At 41.1% G+C, this 14,228-nt stretch overlaps 1 protein-coding gene and 1 pseudogene across 2 annotated transcripts in view; one reads left to right on the plus strand and one right to left on the minus strand.

Moving 5' to 3' along the window:
- Abcb11 (ATP binding cassette subfamily B member 11) overlaps window positions 1–14,013 on the minus strand; it is a 95,298-nt gene extending 81,285 nt beyond the window's left edge. The window contains exons 1-4 of one of the 2 annotated variants that reach the window (XM_032901948.1): window positions 13,930–14,013; window positions 2,448–2,553; window positions 2,087–2,189; window positions 764–785 (exon numbers count right to left, since the gene is read on the minus strand). In XM_032901948.1, the coding sequence (XP_032757839.1) occupies window positions 764–785; window positions 2,087–2,162 (98 nt within the window). In that variant the 5' untranslated portion in view covers window positions 2,163–2,189; window positions 2,448–2,553; window positions 13,930–14,013. Of the gene's footprint in view, window positions 1–763; window positions 786–2,086; window positions 2,190–2,447; window positions 2,554–13,929 lie in introns of those variants that run through there. The other variant, XM_032901949.1, reaches the window with a different exon arrangement.
- Window positions 2,161–2,950, plus strand: LOC116900831 (annotated as a pseudogene).
- Window positions 14,014–14,228: the final 215 nt, after the last annotated feature.

Genomic DNA, 14,228 nt, shown 5'->3' on the forward strand with positions numbered 1-14,228 from the left:
ATGTTCCTTTTCTGCACTTCCATTGGGACTGTTGGAGGGCCAAGTTCACCTGAGTTCTTCTAGCACAGTGCTGATCTACCGGTCCTCCTGCAGCCTTCTGTCATGAGATACTTCAAACATCTTAAATCAACCTTCTACTATTCATCTTCCATGCCAGGAACTCAGATGGTTGCCTCGGTTCTAGGGTAGCCCCCATCTAATCCTGTCTCAACACTTCCTTACATGTGAACTCAAATTTGAGTGCTGAAAAGAAAGCTCAAATAATTCAACTTTAGGTTTCTGTTAGTCATCGGGGCAGGTGGGGAGGGGGTGGGGGTGTTAGAGGAGGGGGTGGAGGGCATGGAGTTGGAAGGACCTCCTGGAACCTGTGAAATGACACTATTGTCCAACTCTTTCCTGTTTGTTTGGGCTAGATGCTCTGTGGTGGACTAGGACTCAAGGGAGGAAAACAGACGTAATCAGGAAGGGCTATCCCACAAGGCTTTCAAGAGAAGAAGAAAGCAGCCTAGCAGTGGTGGTGCATGCCTTTAATGCCAGCACTCAGGAGGTAGAGGCAGGTGGATCTCTGAGTTTGAGACCAGCCTCCTCTACAGAGTGAGTACCAGGACAGCCAGAGTCACACAGAAAAGAAGGAAAAAAGAGAGTGTTCTATGCTTTCTACACGTAGTAAGTAATGTATGTGAAAATGCTCTGCTCTATATTCATAGGGATATTCTGGAATCTTTCTAGAAAGAACAGCTGTGCTGTTGAAATGGTCACTCACCTTGATTTCTTATCATTGTTATCTGTCAGGATGAAAACAACACATCAGGAGGTTAATAGTCTTGTCAGAATGCAACACAATCATAATCATTAGTCAACCAAAAGCATTTCTAGGAAGTACTTTTTAGTCATGAATTATAAAATAATAACTGCTTCTTTCTATCCCTTTATCATCTTCCCCCTCTCCCCACCTCCTGTTGCTCTGACTATATATTTGGATATTTTTCCCCAGATCATAAAATATTTTTATTTTCTGAATATCAAAAGAAAGTCTTTCCCTTTTTGAGACAGGGTCTCTCACTCTGTTATGCAAGTTGGTTTGGGAACTACATAGTCCAGAGTAGCCTCAGATTCAGACCCATGGCAATTTTTCTGCTTTAGTCTCCCAAGGACTAGAACTACAGCTGCGAACCACTGTGCTTGATGGAAATCACCATTTCTAAATTGGCTAAAGTAAATATGGTTATTGAAAATTATCTATTCAAATGAAAATTAACTGATTGTTTGGCTTCTTAGAAACATTTTCTATTTTTCAAAATGTATCTACTTAACAGATCACAGATTGACCGTAATATGTCTTTAATACTTCCTCGACATCAGAATCCATAAGACAGAGCTGCACATTATTTTTGTCAGCACATGTAGAGCAAATGTCTGTAGGAAATGGGAGTGTCTAAAGGGATATAAGGAAGTCACAGAGAAAAGAACGCTAAGGAATATTTGTTACCATGGCCACTATTTCTTGGTTCTGATGACGTTTAATACAACTGTAGAAAGACTAGAGAGACATTATGATATGGAGACAAGGCTTGAGAATTGGAAAACTAGATTAGAAGCATGATTGTATGAATTTCCATTCATGAATGAATGAATGAATGAATGGCAGCTTAGAATCTGTGCTTACAACATGCCAGGGTCTAATGTGCCTAGACCCTCTCCCACAGCATCTCATTCTTGCCAGGAGAGTGTTGGTAGGGCCTGTTTAAGGAGCAGAAATCATTAACAATTACTGTTGCCATGGTGATCAGTAATGATATGGTGCTAAAGTTACTACAATGATCAGTGTTGAACAACCCTACTGTACTGGGGAGAAGGTGCTCATGGGAGATGTTAGCACTCATTCACATTGTGCGTTTTAACACAGAGCTAGCTTTCAGATGTGACGAGAATTCTAGAGAACCCACTCTGTTTGTATGTCAGACATATGCCCAGTACTAACTCCATATGTTGTAGCTGATTTTCCTCTGCTTTTTGAAACCACACTAGGTTTGCCTCGCTTTTGTCTTTACTTTTCTTTACATACAGCTCAAGGAAACTCGCTTACGTGATCCATCTGATTCAAAAGCATGATTCTCCTCTCCAAATTTCTTCACGCTGCGAAGAATCACTGAGTCAGACATGGTGTCTGCAATCTGCACTCAACAACCCTGTAAAATAAAACAGTTGTCCCAATTATTACATATTTTCTCTTTAACAAAAGTAGCTAAATAAACAAGTGACTTGGTTCAAAAAAACAGGCTTCAGTAGGTAATCAGCCTCAAATAAACAAACAAAAAAAACCCAGATCTTTTCATTGATAACATCTCAATGAAGGAGACTAAATATTAGGAAAGAAACCGAGAGTCAGGATTTCAATGATTGCCAGCTTTTCAAAAACTTAGCCCAATTGAGAATGGTTTACTTGCTTTTCAGCTTTTGGTTCAGAGGAGGCTACAGTACAACTTTCTTCAGTCTTCCAAATTCAGGTTCATCAGGTACCAGCAGCCTACACCACGCCGCCCAAGTTGGACCCTAAGGATATCAAAATTGTGTATGTGAGGTTCACCAGAGGCAAGGCCACTGCCACATCTACTTTGGCCACCAAGATTGGTTCCCTGGGTCTGTCTCCAAAAGAAAAAAGCTGGTCATGGTATTACGAAGGAAACCAATGACTGGAAGGTCTGAGGATTAGCATGGCACCGACCAGCCCTCTGCCTCTGTGGACAACCAAAGCCCTCAAGGAGCCACCTAGAGACAGAAAGAAGCACAGTGATTAAGCACAGTGGCAATGTCACTTTTAATGAGATTATCCAGAGAGCTTTCTGGATATATTGAGAACCTGGATACTACAAAGTCTTCGGGTTATAGGGTGGATGGCCACCATCCTCATGATGTCATAGATGACACCAACAGTGCAGTGCCCAGCTAGCTAAGAAGCAGCAAGAGGAAATATTTCAATAATAGACCATCTAATTAAAAGAAAGAAGATGGTTTTCTTTAGTTGGATTGTTTACAAATGATTGTTTACAAATGTATTTGTTTTTAACAAATCCTTACTATAGTACTAAAAGAACAAAACAACTGATGGATTCTTAAGTGTCTTGGGGATGATAATAACGCCTGAGTTCCTTCAGGGAGTCTCAGTGGTCTTTTGTAAGCAGAGCCCAGGGGAAAGGTGCGTCTGGTGGGAACAGAGGAAACACAGAAGGCACAGAAGGAAATGAGAAGTTAGGGTTAGTTTTAATCCCAGCTCTCTTTATGATTTTTCTCTGTGTCGAATGCATAACAATGATGAGCTTTTAAACATCTAAGCAGGCTCAAGACAATAAAAATAAACCATCAAAATTAAGTGAACCGTAAGCGGAAGAGAGGAGAGCACACCAGTTGGTATTTCACTGTAGGTTCTAGATACAGATGGGGAATGAGAGTTTAGCAACTGATAGGACCAGAAGTTTCCCACACCAGACAGTGGACTAAAGAGCGCTGCTGGGAGGCTCCTGCACTTAGTGCCAATCGGTGCCTGAGGACTTAGAGGTCACAATGAAATGCAGATCTATGAAGGTTAGATAAGGAGATGGTGATATATGTTATATATGCATATATACATGCTGTGTGTATATATGATTATATCTTCATCTTATGCACATGAAAGAGTTGAAGATGGACTTCACCTAACTGGGGTCACAGATGATGGAAATGACAGATACAATAATCAGATCATTGCTAGCAATTTTCTAAGAGCAGTGATATAATTAACACTAGATTCTATGTTATGTCATGCATGCCTTGAGGGCCTGATCCCCGTGCAAAGGAGTGTTCAGTGATGAAGCTTTAAGGAAATGATTAGATAGTGAGGATTTGTCTTCATAAATGGAGTAATCCATTTCCTAATCCAGCATTGGAATATATTATTGGAAGGTAGTGGAACTATGGAAGATGAGTCACTGAGAGCATGTCCTGGCTCCTTTCTTCATGACTCTTTCTTTGTTTCTTAGTCACAGCAGGGTGAGAAGTCTCATCCTTCACTCACTCCCACCACCATAATATTCAGCCTTGCCTCGGGCCTCAAGAAGTAGAGTTAGCCAAAACCATGAGACAAAATTAACATTTCCTCTTTTTAAGTTGTTTATGATAGGTATTTTGTTACAGCAACAACAGCTATTAGCCATTTCAAGAGTTGATCAGCATAAACAAAAATCAGTCAATAGACAACTTATATTGAAAGCATAGAGCATCAAAAATAACTACAATCTGTCTCAAATCTATTAAGTCAGTGATAACAGACTAATAGATTTTTATTAAGAACTGATAGTGGAAAACAACAGATGAACATCTTCAAAGTGCTGGGCCAAAAAGAGTCAGTTTGTCCACATCCTCACATTGAGAACCAAGGGAGGATTCATTCACAAACTATTGCGGAGTGGACCACAGATGAAAAGAGTATCTAGAAAGGTTTATAAAAAAGAACCGGGGTTGGGGATTTAGCTCAGTGGTAGAGCGCTTGCCTAGGAAGCGCAAGGCCCTGGGTTCGATCCCCAGCTCCGAAAAAAAAGAACCAAAAAAAAAAAAAAAAAGAACCAAGTGTGAACATAAGAACCAATAAAATACCCCAGTATCGTCCATTAAGTCTCAATGTGGAGTTTAACCTGTTTATTTCAAAGAGACAACAATTAAAACTAGGTGTGGTGGTTTAAATAGATATGGCCCCCATAGATGGCTCCTTCTGGACACTGCTATGCTTCCCACCATGATGATGATGGACTGAACCCCTGAAACTGTAAGCCAACTCCAATTAAATGTTAGCCTTTATAAGAGTTGCCTTGGTCATGGTGTCTCCTCACAGCAATGGAAACCCTAATTAAGGCAGTAAAATAAGATGTTTGGTGTGTAGGTGAAGTGTGTTAAACTCATGCTCATAAGTATCTAAGCCCAAATGTTATGGTGATTATGGAATGCATAGATGAACACCTGATTCAAACTGCCAAGCATAAACCTACAAATCACTCTCAGTGAATGAAGACAGGGGCAGCCTCCACCCTCACGCATTACCTGTTTCCATTTGTGTATATGAAATGTCCAGTATGGCCAACCAATAGAGACGGTAAGTAATGATCTAAACCTGGAGCAGTTGTAGAAGAGAGATTAAGAAAGAATAACTGGTAATGAAGACAAGGTTCTACTGGGGATATTGAATTAAAGAGAAGGCTGCATAATCTATGGATATACTAAAAATGTGTGTGTACATGTGTGTGTGTGTGTGTGTGTGTGTGTGTGTGCGCTGTACACTTCATTCAGATGAACTCCATGCTATGTAAATTATACCTCCAACATGCACACAGAACATTCAGGGGGAGAAATTCCGCAGCAGAGAAACAGAGAATGATAAATGCTGGTGGTCTGCTAGCTTTCTCCTCTTATGTAGTTTGAGGCCCAAGACCATCAAGTGGTGCCACCTTCATTTAGAATGGGTCTTCCCATTTCAACTAACGTAAAGAACTCTTCACAGGCACAGGCAGAGAATATTGAATCTAGGTGATTCCTTCCTCACAGACAGGCTTATCTCATAGGTGATTCTATATCTTGTCAACTTAACAATAAACTATCATAATAAGGAGTTTTGGTAGGTTCCTATCTAACACCAATGTATGGAATCTGAAAAAAAGAAATAATTTAAGTTACATTTGACACATTTATAAAAATTGGCTACTTTACAAGACATATAGGTAAATCAAGCTGAAGTGAGCTAACACTTCCTCCATACTACCTAGTTTTCATCCTAGAAGGTGCTTATGTACTAGAAGGTGCTTAAAACAAGCGCTGGAATTTGGGCAGAGGAGATCGGGAGGCGAGAGGGAGAATCCAGGAGGAGGGGAGGTCAGGAAGTCTTCTGGGGGGGGAACGAAGTTACTGGGACCTGGCAAATAAAACAGTCAAATAAAGGTGCAAGGGATGAGGATTTACATAGTTGTGGGTCCTGCAAGCTACAGTAATGATCTGTGAGACAAGATGTACCCTTTAGTCCACACTGGTGTGATGATTATGAGGACCATCAACGTCTCTCTGTTTGAATGTGAGGCCCACTTCACAGGAAAGAATGCATTTGGTTCTGTGAACCTAGTGGAGAGCCCGTGGCTGAGGAGGCCCTGGGCCATAGTGGAGAACTTGTATCATTTATTTAACTACGTTGTCATATTTTCAAACTCTCTTCTAAATCCTCGACTACACCCATAGGTAAGTGCTATGCCCAGTCTTCATCAGAGAAGCTTCTGGGCAGAAGCCCATAACTGGCCAAAAGTCTAAGAATGTTTGCAGAGTTGAGTGTTTGACCGTAAGTTGCTGTCACCTCCTCCGAGCCCAAGGAACAACATAGACGAGGGAACAGAAAGAACATAAGAGGCAGAGGGTGGGGAAATGGGCATTAAAAAAAACCATATCTTCTGGACGTGACACCGCCACTGCACTCATGATTATCTGCCACAGACCCTCACAAGGCTGCACTTCCTCCTAGTTCATCATGGTTAAGGGAAGGAACCTCGAGGCCTCATTCCTCTCTGAGACACTATAAGCAATTAACAGCCATTGAGAGATGGGGTATCGTTTTCTTCAGTCACATAGCCATGGATGAACTGTTCTCACTCTGGGAAGCAGCCTCCCACCTCCAGCAGGAGAGGCAGGGAGGTGAGAAGGGGAAATAGATGGAATCAAAGATCACTGAAATTCATTATATACATGTAGAGAACTCAAACGATTAAAAAGGCAAATGAAAAAATTCAATATGGATATTAATACAAAAACGAAATTTCTCTAAGTGTATTTTAATTTTCATTTAAAATTTTGCACATAATATATTTTTATCGAAATCTTCCCTTTCCCTGATAACTATATTTGTACATATAATTTTTTCACTATGTATTGGATTTGGATGCAACCAAGTAGGAAATAAAATATTAAGTGCTATAAATAGACACATTTATATTCAGTAAAGTTGTGTTACAGCTTTAAAACACATGCATGCTAAAGACAAGCTCACAATGAAAATTAAGAAATATTTGAAACGTGATAATAAAGTTAGAAAAGGTGTGGGATCTAGAAAAGCTAAAAAGACATCAAAGACTTAGTTGTGAGCATAAACACAGTTAATTTTTCAAAAGGTTAAAGGATGAATGCCATTCTTCTTAAGATGCTTAAAAAACAAAACAAAACAAAAAAAACAAACTATGGAGCTGAGGATGGCACCACATACTTAACATGTTAGAGGCTCCGCATTCCAGCCTGAGCACAGCAAACGGGGAGAAAGGATTTCAAAATTAAGATCCTTTTAAAGACTAATGCAAAATGGAGAGGGCAAAGCAACCTAAAAGCTGTTCTTTCAGATAACCAAAGACCAGAAGGACTCCACAAAGCAACTCAAGAGAATATAAACAAGCCACAAATAAACAGTAGATAACAGATAGGCAGAGACCAGACAGAAAAAGTTTAAGTCAAAATCAAATACTGTAAGTGACTTCATGATAATAGGTTTGAAAATGAGGATAAAATTGACTTTCTAGAAAACATGAGTTATCACATTTTGTTCAGAAAGAAATAAAAGATATAAAATAGTCATAATGATTTTTAACAATTATTTTAACAATAATTAACAGTTAACAAATTGAATATTCATTCGATATTCAAAAAAACCTCTAATCCCTTCCTTTCCACACCCCTCAAAATAGGCTTAGATTAGTAGCATAGACAAGCTTTGTCAAAGCTTCAGAGGCTGAGTGATTCCAATATTACATATAAATTGGCTTTTTACTTATAGATTTTTAAAGGGAACCTTTCTGTTTGAGCTAATTTGTGCATTATATGAAACAAAGTTACAAGAAAGAAAGAAGAAAGTCTTCAGAACCATGGAGGGCACATGTGCACATCCTTCTTGCTCAGGAGCGGTTCTAACCTGTCTGCTCTGGCCTCGTTTTAGCACATGTGCTGTTGACGTGAACAGTACCAGTTGTTTCGTTAAATAGTAAGCTAGGATAGTTACTCTGCTCATCTCGATATCGGAGAGAGAATGCTATAAGGAGGAAAACTAGACAGGAAAATTGATTTTAAAGAGCTGAGATATTCACTAAATGTAACTCAGTAGCTCACAAAATACAAGCAAACAAGGCTGATCTGGAGCATCAAGTGGCATTTTAGGAAGACAAATGGTCATTTGAATAGATTCAGAAAAAGTATTTGATATAATTAATATTCATTTCTGGTTTTAGAAGACCAATAAAGTTATAAAAAATGAAGTTTTACAAATGTGTCAAAAAAAATTGGGGTCATGATCATAACCCAAACCACTGACCAAAATACAGGCATAGACTAAACTCCAAGAGCACAAAGGGCTAAGAGAATAGAGGGAGAGTTCTCTTTGGTACAGCTAATAAAAATATACTCTGATTGAATAGCTTTGGAGAACCAATAAGAAATAATGAGAAAGACTAAATATGCTAATGGTTGGCAGGTTGGAGAATATCCTATTCTGTTATTTTCCCCAATAACCTAAAAAACAATTAAAACTGAAATGGCATTTAGTATATACTGGGGGTGTTCTTTTTTCCCATTAATTAACTTACTTTTTCACTTTATATCCCCATCATAGCCCTCCCCCCAGTCTCATCCTCCCACCCCTCTTCCCTCATCCCCAACTCCTGGGTACCAACCTACCCTGGCACATCAAGTCTCATTGGGGCTAAGTGCACTCCTCCCACTAAGGCCAGACAAGGCAGTCCAGCTAGGGGAATGGGGTCCACAGACAGGCAAGGGTCCCAAGCCAGAAACAGCCCCCCTCCAATTGTTGAGGGACCCACTTGAAGATCAAGCTGCACATTTGTTGCATATGTGTAGGAGGCCTAGATCCAGTGCCTGCGTGCTCTTTGGTTAGTGGTTCAGTGTCTGTGAACCCGCATGGGTCCAGGTTAGTTGGCTCTGTATGTCTTCTTATGGTGCCCTGGCTACCTCAATCCTTCCCCCACCTTTCCACGAGACTCCCTGAGCTCTGCCAGCAATGTTCTTTACAAATGTCTTGACTTCGAATCCTTGAAGAGAGACTGGTGAGAAGGTTCAGCAGTCAAAGACCTTTGACCCCAAGCCTGACAATCCTAGAGTGATCCCCAGAGCCCAAATGGTAGAAGAAGGGGACTGAACACACACACTCAGAAGCTGGAGGCATGGGGAAAAAGAAACAGAAAGTCCTGAAGTTCTGGTCTGGGGGCCCTTAGTCCCAGCACCTCAAAGGCCAAGGCAGGCAGTGCTCTGTGAGTTCAGGACAAGCTTGGTCTAGAGAGTGAGTTCCAGGCTCCACAAAGAAACCCCTGCCTGGAAAAGCAAAACAAACAAACACCAACAAGAAAACAAAATAGAGTAGATCCTTGTCTCTTGAGATGAAAACTACGTCTTCCCACATTTCCCAGACACTGGCTCTGAGGCTGAAGAGATTAAGCTACCTATTCGAGAGCACAGGTTAGTAACTGCTGGAGCCTAGAATCAAACTCATGTCTTATGAGGTCCGTGCGAGAGACCTGTATCAGCATGTTTACTGCAGCTTGTTTTTGAAAGCAAAAGCTTGAAGAACGTAGACATGAACACAAGAATGAGTACACGGTATATAGAACTTTTGTAAAGGAGCTAACTAGGAGAATTCAGGGGAAGTGTGGATTGGAGAGATGGATAAATCTCTATCTCTCTCTTCCTACCCTCTCTTATCTCCTTTCCATTCCTATCAACCCCTATTTTCTATCTCCCAGATCCATGACTTCATGTTGCATTGTGTGACCTATTCAGTTTAACCAGAGACTTCTCTGTGCCCATCGTACAGGAACTATCAGGAGCCTGGTGGGGTCTCACAGTAGATATTGGGCGTAATGATTCCCCAGCTCTCAGAAGAAGCATCAGTAGCAACTAGTGAGGGGTGGGTTCCCTTGAGATCAGTCAGACATGCTCTGTTTTATTCAGTCGCTAGTTATTTTTCCTACCTCAGTCATTCCTTTAAGATGATTCATCCCACTACCGGGCATGTCTTTTAGAAGCCAGAAGTACAGTGCCTTCTCTCAGATTTTGGATTCTCACAGGCTCCGTTGTTACTTGCTGTTCCACTATATTATCTTTGGACCGAGGGCACAATGAGAGTTCACACAATGTCTTACTAGTAGCTCTCTCCAACCTGGAACCCACTATGTAAACCCAGGTTGGTCTTTAACTTGCCTCCCTGAGTGCTGGAATTATAGGTGTTCACCACCAAGCCAATCCTGTTTTTAAAACATATCTCTGCCTCCTGGTTAATCCATCTTCGCCTCGGTATGCTGGTAAAGTCCACAATGGAAGAGAACACGGGTTCATTTGCCCTTTACACTTTCCACACTTTTTCCCCTCCCTCTCCCTCCCGAACTCTGCCCTTCAGGGTCCTTTGCAGTCAACTGGATCCATTCTCCCATTCTAGCCCTTCAGCAATCCCACCCACGGGGTTTCCTACAGTTTGTGTCTTTCTGGACATCCTTATAGCTCATTTCTGTGTTCTTCCTTTTATTATGAAAATGAAACCTTCTCAAAGACAAAGCTTCAGTTGTAGCCTGGATTTCTAGACTCATAACATCAAAGCCTTTCAGCAAAGACCACCATGAGCATAGCTATAAGTCATTAAGCTGAGTCGCAGAGGAAGTGTCTCAGTAAGGGAGTGTTAGAAAGGTTCCGTCGTGGGACTGGGGCTTCCATTAGGGCAGTCGAGGAAGGGTCTAAAAAGTGAGAGTTTGCTCTACGTGTTCTGCATTTTGCAGCAAAACCGTTCACTGTTCTGTGTTGTTTCATTTTACTCTGGACGCTTTCAGAGTAGGTCTGAGGTTAGCACTGTGAGATTTGCTTATGTCTAAGAACAGCAGTGTAGCTAAAGTGGTAGGCCAGCTACTGACCGTCAGAGGATGGTTTCTATTCCTTTCTCATCATCGGTCTGAATGATGTAATGCTATTCTCTTCTTGACATATTTCACAAGACCCATGTCTCTGGGGCCGATGGCATTCATCAATATTTCTGTGAGAACTGGAAGGTACTGTCATGACCTCTGGGGCGCTCAGCCGGGACAGGCATGACATTTGGAAGCCATTGTGCTGAAAATTTTAATGACTTCAAGTCACAAAGACACTGAAGAATTTTTAACATTAGATGTGGGGAAAGTGCACTGAAAACTGACAATTAGTAGTAAATAAATAAGGTCTTGTTTATGAACTTCCCCAGAAAAAGTCTAAAAATCTAAAAAAGAAAGAAAGAAAGAAAGAAAGAAAGAAAGAAAGAAAGAAAGAAAGAAAGAAAGGAAGGAAAAGAAAGGAAGGAAAAGAAAGAAAGAAAAGAGAGAGAAAGGAAGGAAGGAAGGAAAGAAAGAAAGAAAGAAAGAAAGAAAGAAAGAAAGAAAGAAAGAAAGAAAAGAAAGAAAAGGAAAAACATCGTAGGATTAGATGTTCGATGGCTCACCTCATGCGATTACAGCGTAGAATGCACCAAACTGTATTAAACCATGTCATCAGCTGACTTAGGAACAGTTCTGGAAAAGGTTGGCAGTGGTCTTGCTAATCCCTGAAACCCTAACAACGTGGTGGAAATCTAATTCTCAAAGACAAACAGGTTGGTTTGGCAGGCTCTTGAGACTGTCAGAGGTTTGTTTGTTCCCTTTTGTTTTCTTATCAACCAAAGTAGTCACAACGCTATCTGAATCCTACTCTTTCAGCTAATACCTTATAATGTTTAATAAGCTCTTAAACTATTTTAATCCATTGCCAAAAGCTGTAATCAGAATTTCTTAATAATTTACAGTAATAAAATTTTAAACCAATACCACAGAATTCAGAGCTGAAAACAAGATTTAGTATCATTTGCTCTGAATTTTCATATATTGACTTATTTTTATTTCTCCCAAATCTCTCAGGAAGAGATTGAGAATTTTCAAGGTCTTTCAGAAAAAAAATCAATTTCCTGAAATATCAGAGAGTCTAGCAGTTTAAAGCAGGAAATTAAGATTTCTGTGAAATGGTTAGCTGACTTGGCTATGTAAATAGGAACATCTCAAGAAGACTTATTTGGCCACAAAAACTTCAGTGTACTTCTCTGTTCCATGACATGTGGTATACATACACACAAACACATATATATTCTGTTCAACTAGGGTGAAGTTTCCTTTTGATAAAAGACGGAATCTTATCACCTCAGAACCAAACACTGAAGGTCAGTCCCATGACCATAACTGGTAGCCTTAGCATTGATTTTTTTCTATCTTAGAGCATTAGCATCAGCTCCTGGAAGACCATCATTGAGCAGACGGGTGGAGAGCAGAAACTGCATGGTTGTCTGTGAGAACCTGGGGAGTGATAGCATCCAGGGAAAGGTCTGGATAAGGGGCCTACCAGACACTCCAAACAAAAGAAGACAGACACAGGGTCCTGAGAGCCATGCAGTTGCAGGACAAAGATCTTGAGAGCACAAAAAGTCAATGTTCGCCAGTGTCTTGTTTGCCCCTCATGGTGGCTGAGGTGCTCTGTGGCTTGGTGGAAATACCAGACTAGAACAGTAGATGAATGGGTTGAACTTCTCTAAGGGTCCACACTAACAACTGAGTTTGGTATTGCAGGTGGGAAGGGAGGGAAGAAAGGAAGGAAGGAAGGAGAAGGATGGAAGGAAGGAAGGAAGGAAGGAAGGATGGAAGGAAGGAAGGAAGGAAGGAAGGAAGGAAGGAAGGAAGGAAGGAAGGAGAGAAGGAGAAACAGAATCTCAGAAGCTGGTTTCAGAATGAAGAATCCTACAATCCTACCGCAATAAAAGCAAACAACCCACTGCTCTTTCCCTCTCCCTCTCCCTCTCCCTCTCCCTCTCCCTCTGTCTCTCCCTCTGTCTCTCTGTCTCTCTGTCTCTCTCTCTCTCTCTGTCTCTCTCTCTCTCTCTCTCTGAATCATGACTTTATTGGACTATAATTATTACACTCACGCATTACTTTCTTGTCTTCGCTTGCGTCATTGAGTTATCTCTGACACAAACTGAATGCCCCTGCTGCACTCTCTCTCTCTGGCTCTTTACAGAAGATCCTTCTGTGCTGTGTGTCCTCCCATTCCAACACCACAAAGTCAGTTCAGAGCAGTGAGGAAGTTCTCAAAGAGGTTATTTTTTCGATTAAAATGTTGTCTAGGGCGCCAACCTTGTAGCCAGATTTACCCTAGTAGAGCTTCAGGATTAGACCGAAGACGGGTGACAGACTCAGGGAAAATGGCAGATGTGATGACCTTGGATGAGGGAGAAGCCTAGGCACTATCCCGGGAAGGCTCTAGAATGAGCATATTCACCATGGATTTGTGATACCCAAAGTAGACAAGGGAAGGTGGGGAAGAGGGAAGAACACATAGAAGGCCCAGACCCCAGAGACAGAACAGGGACAAGGTATGAGGAATGCCACTAAGTCTGGGGAGTACAGGGCCATCTTTGGAGCAGTTGTTGATCCCTTGGCTCCTGGGGATCTTTAACCCTGGGGATCTGGGGCTTTATCCCGAGAACAATTGAAGCTAATGAGGGTTTGCAGGTAAGAAAATAATAACTAACATTTTAATGTCTCTGATAAGGCTTGGGATTTTGTAATTTAGTTCAAACAGGATTGTGCTTTTAATAACGCCAAGTTTAAAAGGCATCTCTCTGGCGTTTTTATTTTGAATGTCTTTTCCAACCCATCCATCCATTTTTGACACACACACACATTTTCGAGTCAACCGGTATATAAAAAAAGCGCTGTTGTAAGACGGTTACCAGGCCTCCCTCACTGTATTTAATAGTGCCATTAACTGAGATTTCCAAACAAATCAGACTTGGAAAGCAGAGGCTTAAAATGCTACAGGCAAATGCAAGTGACTTACCTACAGATGTGAACTTGACGGAGCCAGGAGAAGAGAGAGACCCCACTGTGGAAAGTCAGGATTGTACACCACTTTTCAAGTTCAGTTTTCATCGTAATAAGGCACCGAACAGAAATCAGGCTTTTTCCAGAACACTATTTGCTTATAGGTCAATGGCCTAAAGTCCAGCTCTAGCACAGTTCAGTGACACGAGAGGAAAGGTCAAACATACTCAAAGCAGGAACCCAAACCCAGAGTGCACTGGGACATTCTGATGGTGACAACAAGCTTTGGGAAATTCTGATTTGCCTTAGAATGGG

This window comes from Rattus rattus, chromosome 5, assembly GCF_011064425.1.
Source record: "Rattus rattus isolate New Zealand chromosome 5, Rrattus_CSIRO_v1, whole genome shotgun sequence".
Lineage (NCBI taxonomy): Eukaryota > Metazoa > Chordata > Mammalia > Rodentia > Muridae > Rattus > Rattus rattus.